The sequence below is a fragment of the Neoarius graeffei genome, chromosome 23, assembly GCF_027579695.1.
Source record: "Neoarius graeffei isolate fNeoGra1 chromosome 23, fNeoGra1.pri, whole genome shotgun sequence".
NCBI classification, from domain to species: Eukaryota; Metazoa; Chordata; class Actinopteri; order Siluriformes; family Ariidae; genus Neoarius; species Neoarius graeffei.
This window is the reverse complement of record NC_083591.1, coordinates 24,011,724-24,025,409: the sequence shown is the minus strand read 5'-3', so window position 1 is coordinate 24,025,409 and position 13,686 is coordinate 24,011,724. Positions and strand designations below refer to the sequence as shown.

Sequence of the window (13,686 nt, the reverse complement as noted above, 5' to 3'; positions counted from 1 at the left end):
TCTCTCTCTCGCTCACACACACACACACACACACACACACACACACACACACACACACACACAAATGCAAAGGTAACAGTATATAGACTGTTGTTTTTTAAAAAAAATCAGACTCTGTACAGCACACAAATACACAGACATACACACAATTACAATATTGTTATTAATGGAATATTTATATGTATATATCAACATGCTTTACCGCTGCAAAGCTAGGAGCACTGCATGGAATGCATGCGTTTTATCTTTTTGTCTTTAGTGGTAGACATTGCACAAGTGCAGACCAAGAAGGGATTACATAAAAAAAAGAAGGAAAACTAAATGCTATGCCATTTTTGTACACTTATTTTTATATTTACAACCATCTGGTTTTCTTCATATGCATGAACTGCATGACATTCACCTTTAGAGCAGTTAATGGTCATTTATATTTTCCTATTGTTTTGCACTTATTTAATGTTTATTTTGAAATGCAGAGTATTTGTTATTACTTAATTGGCTGTTTATGTGTCTGTTACCATGCCATTACCAAGATCATTACCAAGTGCACTTCCTTGGACGTCTCAGACTACCCATATTGTGGATTGGGGTGACTCGACTAGAGTCGCCCCAATGCTGCTTTGTTCATTTGACTTTAGTCCAGCTACTCACCTTGGAATCTGTACCATAGTTGATTGACTTACAGCTTTCACAACTGCCAACTCAAAGAATGTTAGTTTAGGAATTCACAGTTAGTATTTATTATCTGCACAAGTAATTTCAGGTTGTTGACACTGAGTGTGGTCACTTTTAGCCACTTAGTTTTGGTTTATGTTTTTATAATATATAGATTTAGGCACCGCCTAAAAGTGGAGCTCTGATCTGTTTCTGGATTGTAGAATTTTCTTATATATCATAGCCAGCCTCTTTTGTTTTATTTCTTTACCAACTAACACTGGTCACTAGGCGGTGTGTATGACTGGTAATTACTAACACTGGCCACTAAGCGGTGTTTAGGACTGGTAATTACTATAACACTGGTATGGTGGCAGACATGCACAGGACTGAAACCATCAGAAAACAACTCGATGGGTTTCTTTATATATCCACACTCTATGCCTATGGGGCTCCGCTTGCGTGGGCCGAAGGTACTCTGCCAGCTCGAGCAGGAGCCAATCAGGGGCCATCTGACCACCTCAAGTGGCTCCTCTCAATCATTTAGAACTATTTAAGAATTACGTAAAAGGATTTGTAGAAAGAAATTTTTATGCAAAAGTGTATAATTCTCAGCTTTTCAATTCAAAAAGACAGTATTCACCAATAGCTCATTATTACAACTTTGCATGTCTCATGGACTTTGTAATGGAATGCAAATAAGAATAACCTGTTGTATCCCCATGTGATTGCTTATGACATTCATAATTGTGATCAAAATATCAGTTTGGCATTCAAGTCAGTTCTAGGGTAAGTAAGCATGTATTATCTTTAACAGGACTAAAAATCTGAATACACAAAACCAGGAAGGTCCAATATGGCTGTAGAGCTACATTTTATATACTTGAACTTGATTTCGGTGACTTGCTGAATAGTTAAAGCAGGGAACCTGATATAATGCAGTAATGTGGCCCCATAAAAAGATTTTTGGACTGCTAACTTCTTGGTGCCCAATACAAATACACAGGAAGAGCTACAATGCTTCTGATCCTCCTATTAGCAGAATTACATGAAACAACAATGTCAAGTACAGGAAAAAAAAAGACATTAAAAATCTGAATCAATAGAGTTATTGATGTATTTATGATGTATACAACCTAACACTCAGTGTATCAAAGCTTTAAAGAGATGCTTTCTTTGAGTTATAAGCTTTATTTCTGAATACAGAAGATATACAGAATATCTGTACTTCTTTTACTCCAACTATTCTTTCTTTCTTTCTTACACTGTAAAACCTAACAGCACATTTTAGTAAAAGTTGATATAATTTAATCCTTAAAAAATTGGAGTCACTAATTTCCACAAATTTCACTTTACTCAAAAATTTATTTTTGCAGTAGTAACTCAATTGTTTTAAGTGTGCATATTTTAAAAAATATTTATTTATTTATTTATTTATTTATGTATGTATGCTTGTGTGTTTGCATGTGCGTCAATGGATTTTGTTAACTCACACTTTGACCACACTCATGTATGTACTGTAAACTCACAAACAGCCTGCTGTCACTGACTAATGACTGCTATTCATTATTTGTGCCTTGGCATTTTTGGAGTACAGGTTCTTTATAGCCACATATAGTTTGTGAATAAACTAGCCAGTCGTCCATTTGTTCTACAAATTACAATTGTTTTACTTAGCCCCTGTCAATCACATTTTGTTCCTTTTTTTTTTTTAAATTTGCCAATTAGATGAGTTCACACTAGTGGCCTTCTATACTATTCATTCCAGGTTTTTAAATAATAAACTTTTTTATTTATATCCTGGTCTTAACCAGTTTAATAGACTGACTTACAAAAATAATGTGCAGATGTCTTACTTTTTTTATGTTACCTTGCACCAGTTATTAATAAAAAAAAATGTATCCAATTAGGTCTTTGGTTGAAGTTATTTTCCAAAAATGCACAGTCATTCAAAGTCTAACAACCTTCACAAAATCCTGGGAATGGGGAAATTAGGAAAGACTTGTGAAGGAATTGTCATATATAAGCTGCAGATGTATCCTGCATACCACCATCAGTATCCCATAAAAGTTCAATGTAATTTCATTTGTGGAAGCTGAGGCTTCTATCTTTGGTGTTAACCAGGTTTCAATTTGTTTAAAAGAGTGTATGTGAAATGAAGGAGCATAACAAGAGTAGTGGGATATTGGATATTGGATAATGAAGAGAATACATATAACTCATATTCTGAGTGCAAAAACCAGTTAAGCTGGAGCTGGGTGTTTAGATTTGGGAAGGTGGACAACAGAAGATATTAATTTTTTTCCTGTTATTCATATGAATGATAATATTTTAAATTGGTCCCAAATCTTCTCTGTTATATAAAGATCCAAAGAAATCACCAGACCTAATGACTCCTGCAAAATGGCTACCCATAACATTATACATGTATGGTCAAGTTTAACAATATGACTATAGACACTGGGATTTTATTCAGACATTTATAACTGTGAGCACATGTAACTGTTTCCTACATATGACCATTTTGTTTAGATACATTGTATACAAAGTGGATATCAAAAGTCTACCCAGCCCTGTTAAAATTGCAGGGTCTACATATGACCATTTTGTTTAGATACATTGTATCTAACAGGGCTGGGTAGACTTTTGATATCCACTTTGTACACAATGTATCTCAACAAAATGGTCATATGTAGGAAACAGTTACATGTGCTCACAGTTATAAATGTCTGAATAAAATCCCAGTGTCTATAGTCATATTGTTAAACTTGACCATACATGTATGGTCAAGTTTAACAATATCCATAATGTTATGGATAGCCATTTTGCAGGAGTCATTAGGTCTGGTGATTTCTTTGGATCTTTACATAACAGAGATGATTTGGGACCAATTTAAAATATGATCATTTATATGAATAACAGGAAAAAAATTAATATCTTCTGTTGTATATAAAACCAATAAAAAAAATGTCAGATATTTGTCCACATTTAATGTAAATCAACCAACAAAATTAAAATGAAAAATAAATAGAAATGATTTGGGGGGGGAAGACAAAAGGTACAATAATCTGTTGCATAAGTGCATACATCCTTAACTAATACTTTCTTAAAGCACCTTTTTTAATATACAGCACTCATTCTTTTTTGGGTAAGAAAACTGTACATATCTTGCTTTCACAATTTTATTCAATGCTTCCTTACAAAAACACTCTAGATCAATCATATCATGAGGCAATCTCCTGGGCATAGCTGTCTTCAGGTTTTCAATAAGATTTAGATCTGGACTTTGATTGGGCTGTTCCAAAATGTTGATGTACTTCTAAAGCCCATCTTTTCTATTATACAAAGATACAAAGAAATAATCAGAGCTAATGACTCCTGTAAAATGGCTATCCATAACATTATACATGGATGGACAATGGACGTTGTAAAGTAGCTTTACAGAAAAATATAACTTCCAGATATAAATTTTACATACAGCATATGAATTCATAAAATTGATCCTTAATGAGCAAGCCAGAAGGCAAAGGTGGCAAGGAAAAACTCCCTGAGATGACATGAGGAAGAAAACTGAGAAGAACCAGACTCAAAAGGGAACCCATCCTCATCTGGATGACAATGGATTGTGTCATTATAAATAACTCATTTCTATAACTGTGTGCTGTTTAGTCAAAAGGTGCAATCGTGCAATCAGGAAATTCATTATAGTTTTAAAATAAAGTCTATTTTGATGACGTTATCAACTGTTCACTGATGGAGATTGAGTGCAAAGACTGCTTGTGGCAATTGAAGTCCTAAAGTAATCATGGCAGTTGTAAACCTAAGCCATCTTAGCAAAACTGTTTGTGACAATTGTGGTCCAAGGCCATCTTTATGGTTTCTAAGTCCATCTTTAGACTGTCCATTCTCAGCAGGAGCAAAATGATGAGAACTCCAACCAGAAGTAGGGCATCGGGATAGATGGAGCAGGCAGATCCAGAGAGTAGAGGTATGGTATGGTATGGTATGGTATGGTATGGTATGGTATTGTGGGTTTTACTGCTAATTACAATCAAAAATGGCTGTAATTCCTAATTAGTTCATGAAATATTTTTGTTAAACCCCTTGAATTAAAGCTGAAAGTCTACAATCATTGCTTAATTTCAAATCCATTGTGGTGAAGTACAGAGGCAAAATTATGAAAATTGTGAAATTGTGTCACTGTCCAAATATTTAGCAACTGTATATATACAGAATAAAGACAGCACTTTTTTCTTCTATGAGGTTACTTTTGAGGTGAATGAATGAATGAATATTATTATTGCAAGTTAGCTTTATTCAACTTGTATTCTTGAACTAACAAGACTATATCATTTGTAGTTTGACTGACTGCTTTCTCTTCCATGTAGCTTCTGACTAGCACTTGTTCCAATGCTTGTGGCTGTTTTCGTTTTTCCTACAATTATCTCACCCTTGTTTCTGTTCAATTCACTTGTATTATTGTCAAATACCTTAACATATTTATGCTTGGTTTATAATCTGTCTTATTTCATAGCTCCTTTTGAATAAAAATACATGCAAAATAAATAATTTTGAATATGAAAGAAAATAGGAAAGAGTACTGGTATTGTAAGTACAGATTTGGACCAAGGTTGCTGTGAGAATGGTCAGTTTCTCTAGTCTCCATGGTAATGAGTTTTCCCAGGCCCTTGGAACTGTTTCAGGCCCTGGCTAACATTAATGCTGGCAGCTTACTTACAGATAGATAAGTGGAAATGAGAGAAAGAAGATACAATGTGCATGTGCAGGTCAAGTTTCATTGAAATTGGTTTTCTAAATATATGAGCACATGTAGGTGTGTGCGTGCATGCGTATGATTCTCACAAATATCTTCAAAAGTTGTAAGATATAAAAGTTACCACAAATCATATATCATTATTTTTTGACTAATTTGACAATTATTTAATATACACAGTACTTGGTGGTGTATGTTTGAATGTATGAGTGCATGATTTGATCAAATCTGTGACTGTTGGCAGGTGTGTGCAGTGTGAGAGCTGGTTTACTTTCTGTGCCACTTGATCTCAGGTGACACACTAGAGGATTATTATGGCTTGTTACACTCTCTAGCGACTGTGTGTGTGTGTGTGTGTGCGAGAGAGAGAGAGAGAGAGAGAGAGAGAGAGAGAGAGTCTGTCTTTCTGAGTTTCTGCATCTTTTTCCTGTAGGTGAGTTGTTTTAATCCTTATTTAATATTTACTTTATTATTGCTTAATAGATGTCCATCTAACCTTCATGCTTTCAAATGATTCATTTATTGTTTAAGATTGTTTAATCTGTCATGTTCAATTAATTGTTTTACTTATGATTTGTTGGTGAATTTAAACAACACATTTGTGTAAAAAGAAGAAGCCTAACAATGAATAAATAACAAGAATAATGAAAAATAAGTAATTAAAGATTAATATTATCAATATCAATAATAGTATCAACAACTAAGCAGTTCAGCTTAGAGGTCAGCATTAACACAGGATGGTATGTTTGTGAGCAGAAAAATGTACAAAGAAAGCAAAAGCCAAGACTAAATTCTTATTCCCACACACTGTTAGCTTTCACTATCTTAATAACACAGTGTCTTATTTTAAAACATTAAAAAAAAAGTATTAAATGCACACACACTGGAAACAAGTAAAAAAAAAAGGAGCTGAAAGAAATGACATGAAAAGTATTTTAATGAAATATTTTCGTACAAATTTTTCTCACGAATGCAAATTAAAAATGATAGCTTGTTCGTAACAGAAGTACATTATATTTGTTTAATATGAGTTTCACTGCAGCAGACTAAAGCAGTGGTACATATAAGGAGCAGGACATTGACTATTAAAGAAATATTGTTAATAATGTATGACAGAATATATAGCAACTGAGTGCAAGAAACATGCTTTTTCCTCACTAATTATATAAAGTTAATTTAACTTAGTTTTAGTAATATATTAACATTAACAGTCTTTATTAGTCAAATTCTAATTGCATTATCTAACACAATCCTTTGTAATTTTTTAATAAGATTTCTTCATATCAAATAATTGGGTTGTCATTTTGAATCACTCTGTCATTTTTCTTTTGTAAGATTAATTACAGGGCTTAATTATACATATACATTAGCATCTCTGGAATAAATAATACAGGTTTATCAGGATGGCCTTTTCACAGTGTCAACTGTGAAAACAGACTAGAGCTCATCAAGAGAAAATTTGCTTGCTCGAAAATTTGCTTGCAAGACATGCAGGTGGTATTGACTTTTAATTAGTCAACTTTCCCCTCACATTAAAGGTCTTAAAGTAAATAGATTTCTGTCTATGTGGTTTGACTATGACTAGATTGCATTTTAATGTCACATTTTTGATTAACATGTAGTAGGACCTGTGCTTTGCATTTATGGGAAAATAATTTCTCAAGGGTTTTTTTTCCTTTCTAAATATAGTTATAATTCTAGCATTCTGAAGGGCTTTCACTTGGAACTTTTTCCAAAACAAGAAAAATGCCTCTGTTGTAGAGTTCTAAACACTACACAACAACCTTTAAAATTCTTCCCAGAGAGACGAATAAAAGAGCACTTTGAGGTGTCACATGAACCCCCCTTTTTTTTTATTTAAATATAATGTGCTTAATGTTTATTTTGCAGTGATGACTAAATTTAAACTAAATCATTGGGTCACCATGAGAATCAGCTTTGCCATAGTAACTCTGCTGCCTATTTGCACAACAGGTAAGGAACTAAAGGCAGTGACCAGTTAATAATGACTAGTTATTATCTACATTATTATATAACTATTTGATCAACTAACATACTATCATAATGTATTGCAATTATTGTGCTGAACTGTAGAGTTTCATATTAAATTATTTTTTGGGGCAGTGAGGTGGTGCAGTGTGGTGGTGCAGTGTCGCTTCACAGCAAGAAGGTTCTAGGTTTGAACCTTGTGGCTGACTGGGGCCTTTCTGTGTGGAGTTTGCATGTTCTCCCTGTGCCTGTGTAGGTTTCCTCCCACAGTCCAAAGACATGTAGATGAGGTCAACTGGTGACTCTAGAGTGCCCATAGGTGTGAATGTGAATGGTTGTTCGTGTCTGTGTTAGTCCTGTGATAGACTGGTGACCTGCCCAGAGTGTACCCTACCTCTTGCTCAAAGTCAGCTAGGATTGGTTCCAGCTTCCCCACAACCCTAATGGATAAGTGGTATGCAGAGAATTATGGTCTATTATGGGATCTCAATATTGTGGAAAGCTATCATTTTTCCTCACCATTGTCACCACAAGCTTGCTCATCAGGGATGTATAAATTTACTAGGGATAAAAGTAGGTCATATGTTTAAAGTCTTTATTTTTCTGTAAAGCTGCTTTGCGAGAATGTATGTTGTTAAAAGCGCTCTATAAATACAACCCCGATTCCAAAAAACTTGGGACAAAGTACAAATTGTAAATAAAAACAGAATGCAATAATTTACAAATCTCAAAAACTGATATTGTATTCACAATAGAACATAGACAACATATCAAATGTCGAAAGTGAGACATTTTGAAATTTCATGCCAAATATTGGCTCATTTGAAATTTCATGACAGCAACACATCTCAAAAAAGTTGGGACAGGGGCAATAAGAGGCTGGAAAAGTTAAAGGTACAAAAAAGGAACAGCTGGAGGACCAAATTGCAACTCATTAGGTCAACTGGCAATAGGTCATTAACATGACTGGGTATAAAAAGAGCATCTTGGAGTGGCAGCGGCTCTCAGAAGTAAAGATGGGAAGAGGATCACCAATCCCCCTAATTCTGTGCCGACAAATAGTGGAGCAATATCAGAAAGGAGTTCGACAGTATAAAATTGCAAAGAGTTTGAACAGATCATCATCTACAGTGCATAATATCATCAAAAGATTCAGAGAATCTGGAAGAATCTCTGTGCGTAAGGGTCAAGGCCGGAAAACCATACTGGGTGCCCATGATCTTCGGGCCCTTAGACGGCACTGCATCACATACAGGCATGCTTCTGTATTGGAAATCACAAAATGGGCTCAGGAATATTTCCAGAGAACATTATCTGTGAACACAATTCACCGTGCCATCCGCCGTTGCCAGCTAAAACTCTATAGTTCAAAGAAGAAGCCGTATCTGAACATGATCCAGAAGCGCAGACGTCTTCTCTGGGCCAAGGCTCATTTAAAATGGACTGTGGCAAAGTGGAAAACTGTTCTGTGGTCAGACGAATCAAAATTTGAAGTTCTTCATGGAAATCAGGGACGCCGTGTCATTCGGACTAAAGAGGAGAAGGATGACCCAAGTTGTTATCAGCGCTCAGTTCAGAAGTCTGCATCTCTGATGGTATGGGGTTGCATTAGTGCGTGTGGCATGGGCAGCTTACACATCTGGAAAGACACCATCAATGCTGAAAGGTATATCCAGGTTCTAGAGCAACATACGCTCCCATCCAGACGACGTCTCTTTCAGGGAAGACCTTGCATTTTCCAACATTACAATGCCAAACCACATACTGCATCAATTACAGCATCATGGCTGCGTAGAAGAAGGGTCTGGGTACTGAACTGGCCAGCCTGCAGTCCAGATCTTTTACCCATAGAAAACATTTGGCGCATCATAAAACAGAAGATACGACAAAAAAGACCTAAGACAGTTGAGCAACTAGAATCCTACATTAGACAAGAATGGGTTAGCATTCCTATCCCCAAACTTGAGCAACATGTCTCCTCAGTCCCCAGACGTTTACAGACTGTTGTAAAGAGAAAAGGGGATGTCTCACAGTGGTAAACATGGCCTTGTCCCAACTTTTTTGAGATGTGTTGTTATCACAACACATTTAAAATTTAAAAAATCACCTAATTTAAAATTTAATAAAATTTAAAATAACCTAATCTTTCTCTTTAAATGATACATTTTCTCAGTTTAAACATTTGATATGTCATCTATGTTCTATTCTGAATAAAATATGGAATTTTGAAACTTCCACATCATTGCATTCTGTTTTTATTTACAATTTGTACTTTGTCCCAACTTTTTTGGAATCGGGGTTGTAAACTGACTTGACTTGAAAAGAATTTCTATTTCATCTCAACTGGTCAAGTGTTGTTTGTATGTTATCACTGTTTTATTATTATTATACTCATACATTAGCCAAAATCCGAGAAACAAGATAAAAGATTCACACTGATTTACCTAATTTTTAATTGAAATATTTTTCCAGTACCAAAGTACAGTCAGTGGGAACAAGAAATTCTAGCTTCAACAGGTATGTGATTACAGAAATAAATTACAGTTATATGTATGTATGTATGTATGTATGTATGTATGTACAGTACAACCCCGATTCCAAAAAAGTTGGGACAAAGTACAAATTGTAAATAAAAACGAAATGCAATAATTTACAAATCTCAAAAACTGATATTGTATTCACAATAGAACATAGACAACATATCAAATGTCGAAAGTGAGACATTTTGAAATTTCATGCCAAATATTGGCTCATTTGAAATTTCATGACAGCAACACATCTCAAAAAAGTTGGGACAGGGGCAATAAGAGGCTGGAAAAGTTAAAGGTACAAAAAAGGAACAGCTGGAGGACCAAATTGCAATTCATTAGGTCAATTGGCAATAGGTCTGGGCATAAACATGACTGGGTATAAAAAGAGCATCTTGGAGTGGCAGCGGCTCTCAGAAGTAAAGATGGGAAGAGGATCACCAATCCCCCTAATTCTGCGCCGACAAATAGTGGAGCAATATCAGAAAGGAGTTCGACAGTGTAAAATTGCAAAGAGTATGAACAGATCATCATCTACAGTGCATAATATCATCAAAAGATTCAGAGAATCTGGAAGAATCTCTGTGCGTAAGGGTCAAGGCCGGAAAACCATACTGGGTGCCCGTGATCTTCGGGCCCTTAGATGGCACTGCATCACATACAGGCATGCTTCTGTATTGGAAATCACAAAATGGGCTCAGGAATGTTTCCAGAGAACATAATCTGTGAACACAATTCACCGTGCCATCCGCCGTTGCCAGCTAAAACTCTATAGTTTTATAGTTTTATAGTTTCATTGGTACACACAAACTGGATTTTATGTTTCTTACTGAAACTTGGCTTGAACAATCAAGCAGCTCTATTACTCTTATTGAAGCAACTCTCCCACTCTTTTATTTTATGAGTGTTGGAAGAGCCAGTAAACGGGGAGGAGGAATAGCAAATATATACAAGGCATGTTTTCAGTACAAACAGACAACTCTTGGTGACTTTACATCTTTTGAATACCTAAGTGCAATCCTAAAATGTTCTTCTCACATATTAGTGTTGACTATTTACAGACCATCAAGACTTTCTGCACCACTGTTCCTAGAGGAGTTTGGGGAACTGTTGTCAAATATTTGTTTAGAGTTTGACAATCATTATTTCTGGGGATTTTAACTTCCATGTTGATAATCTAGATAACACGTATGCAAATTAATTTCTTACACTGATTGATGCCTTCAACCTAACACAACATGTACAAGGGCCAACACACTCCCATGGCCACACCCTCGACCTTGTCATTACTAAGGGTCTTAATGTATCTACTAGCGTCATGGACCTGGGTATATCTGATCATTTCTACCGTCCTATCTCCAACCTTCCTTTCCTTAGTAAAATCCTGGAAAGAGCAGTGGTGGCCCAACTCCAGCAGCACATGTCCCACCATGAGCTCTTTGAACCTTTACAATCTGGCTTCAGAGTGCACCACAGTACAGAGACTGCTCTTGTCAAAATCACCAACGACCTTCTCACTGCTGTAGATAATGGCTATATCACCATCCTCATCCTCCTGGACCTCTCAGCAGCTTTTGACACAGTCTCTCACTCCATCCTCTTGCAGCGGCTCTCTGAGTTCACTGGACTATCAGGCACAGCACTTCTCTGGTTTCACTCATACCTATCCAACTGGCAACAATTCATCACACTCAAAGACTCCCGTTCCACCACAGCAACCATCACCCACGGCGTTCCGCAAGGTTCGGTGCTTGGCCCTCTTCTCTTCACCATATACATGCTCCCTCTTGGACGCATTATTCGCTCCCATGGTCTCAGCTTCCATTGCTACGCCGACGACATACAACTATACATCAGTACCAAACCCTCTGCTCAGCTCCCCCCCACACCTCTCATTCTATGTCTGCAAGACATCAAAACATGGATGACCAACAATCTTCTCAAGCTGAACAGCAATAAAACTGAGCTCATGGTGGTGGCACCAGCACCACTGCTCAGGAAGGTTGGAGATTTCCACCTGGACATTGATGGCTGCTCCATCACCCCATCCCATGAAGTCCGTAACCTGGGTGTCATCTTGGATTCATCACTATCATTCCAGTCTCATATCAAAAAAGTCAGTAAATCTGCTTTCTTCCATCTCCGAAACATCTCCAGACTCAGGCCCTTACTTTCAAACACAGTTACTGAGACTCTCACTCATGCCTTTATCTCCTCCCGTCTAGACTATTGCAATGCTATTCTGCTTGGTCTACCCAACAAGGCCATAGACAGACTGCAATATGTCCAGAACGCTGCTGCCAGGATCCTTACAGGCACTAGGCCCTGGCAGCACATCACCCCCATTCTCAAACAGCTTCACTGGCTCCCCATCAAATCTCGCATCATCTACAAAGTCCTCCTCCTCACTTTCAAGTCCCTTCATGGCCTGGCCCCCCATTACCTCTCTGAGCTCCTCCACCTCTATATTACCTCAAGATCCCTGCGGTCCTCATCCAAGGGCCAGCTGGTCATTCCTCGTTCCAGACTTAAGGCCACCAGTGACAGAGCATTTCATGTAGCTGCTCCATTTCTGTGGAACAAACTACCCAACACCATTCAGCATGCCCCTTCACTGGCAGTGTTTAAGCAACATCTCAAAACACATCTTTTCTTGGAGGCCTTTGGCTGCTAGTTTCCACAAGCACATACACCTACATACGCACTTACACACACTTACACAGATACCTTGTTAAGCGACCTTGGGTGTTTTGAAAGGCGCTATATAAAACGAAAGTATTATTATTATTATTATTATTATTATTATTATTTCTGTGTTTTCTTTGATGTTTCCATTTCCCCTCTCTTTCAAAACAAGTCTGTGACTGTAAAAAAGAGGGTAATTACCAATGGCACAGCAGCTCTTTTTGAGCAGGCACTCTCAGAACTCCCATGTCAATCTTTAGATTGTGCAGATGATCTAATGGAAATTTTTAATTCAAGAATGAATCATATTATGGATGCTATTGCTCCTTTAAAAACCAAAAGAGTCATAGACAAAGGAAAAGCACCCTGGAAATTAAATCCAGCAGTTAAAATGTTAAAGAGGGAATGTAGAAAGTCTGAAAGAAAATGGCGTAAATCTAAACTCCAGATTCATTATCAAATCTACAAAGGGATGTTATGTAAATACAACTTAGAAATTTCTAAAGCAAGACAGTCTTTTTTTGCTGACATTATTAATAGGAATATCAACAATGCCCGTGTGCTATTTTCTACAGTTGAAAAGCTAACAAACCCATCAAGACAAATGCCTTCTGAATTTCTCTCAGTTAATACATGCAACGACTTTGCATCTTTTTTCAAAGGAAAGATTGATAAAATATGTATGAATATAGCCACACAGGTGCAAACACTTCAAAATCTGGAACCATTGGATAAAGAGAGAGGGGGTCGTAATACAATGTCAACATTTAGTTTAATTGATGTTGAGACTCTGAGAAAAACAGTACAAAGTCTCAGCTCCTCCACATCTGAACTGGACATTTTACCTACAGTCTTTTTCAAATCTGTTCTTCATCTAATATCAGACAAGGTACTTCAGATTATCAACACCTCCTTACGAACTGGCATGTTTCCTTCATCTCTGAAAAAAGCGGTTGTAAAACCCCTACTGAAAAAGAATAACCTGGATGTCTCAGTACTCAACAACTACAGGCCCATATCCAATTTGCCAGTCGTTGGTAAAATAATTGAAAAAAT

The 13,686-nt window shown here is 36.7% G+C and overlaps 1 protein-coding gene across 1 annotated transcript in view; it reads left to right on the top strand.

Annotated features, from left to right (window-relative positions):
- The first annotated feature begins 7,320 nt into the window (after positions 1-7,320).
- Positions 7,321-13,686, top strand: part of LOC132871187 (HERV-H LTR-associating protein 1) — a 29,137-nt gene continuing 22,771 nt past the window's right edge. Inside the window, exons 1-2 of the mRNA XM_060905294.1 lie at positions 7,321-7,402; positions 9,890-9,934. Coding sequence (XP_060761277.1) covers positions 7,321-7,402; positions 9,890-9,934 — 127 coding nt within the window. The remainder of the gene's footprint in view (positions 7,403-9,889; positions 9,935-13,686) is intronic.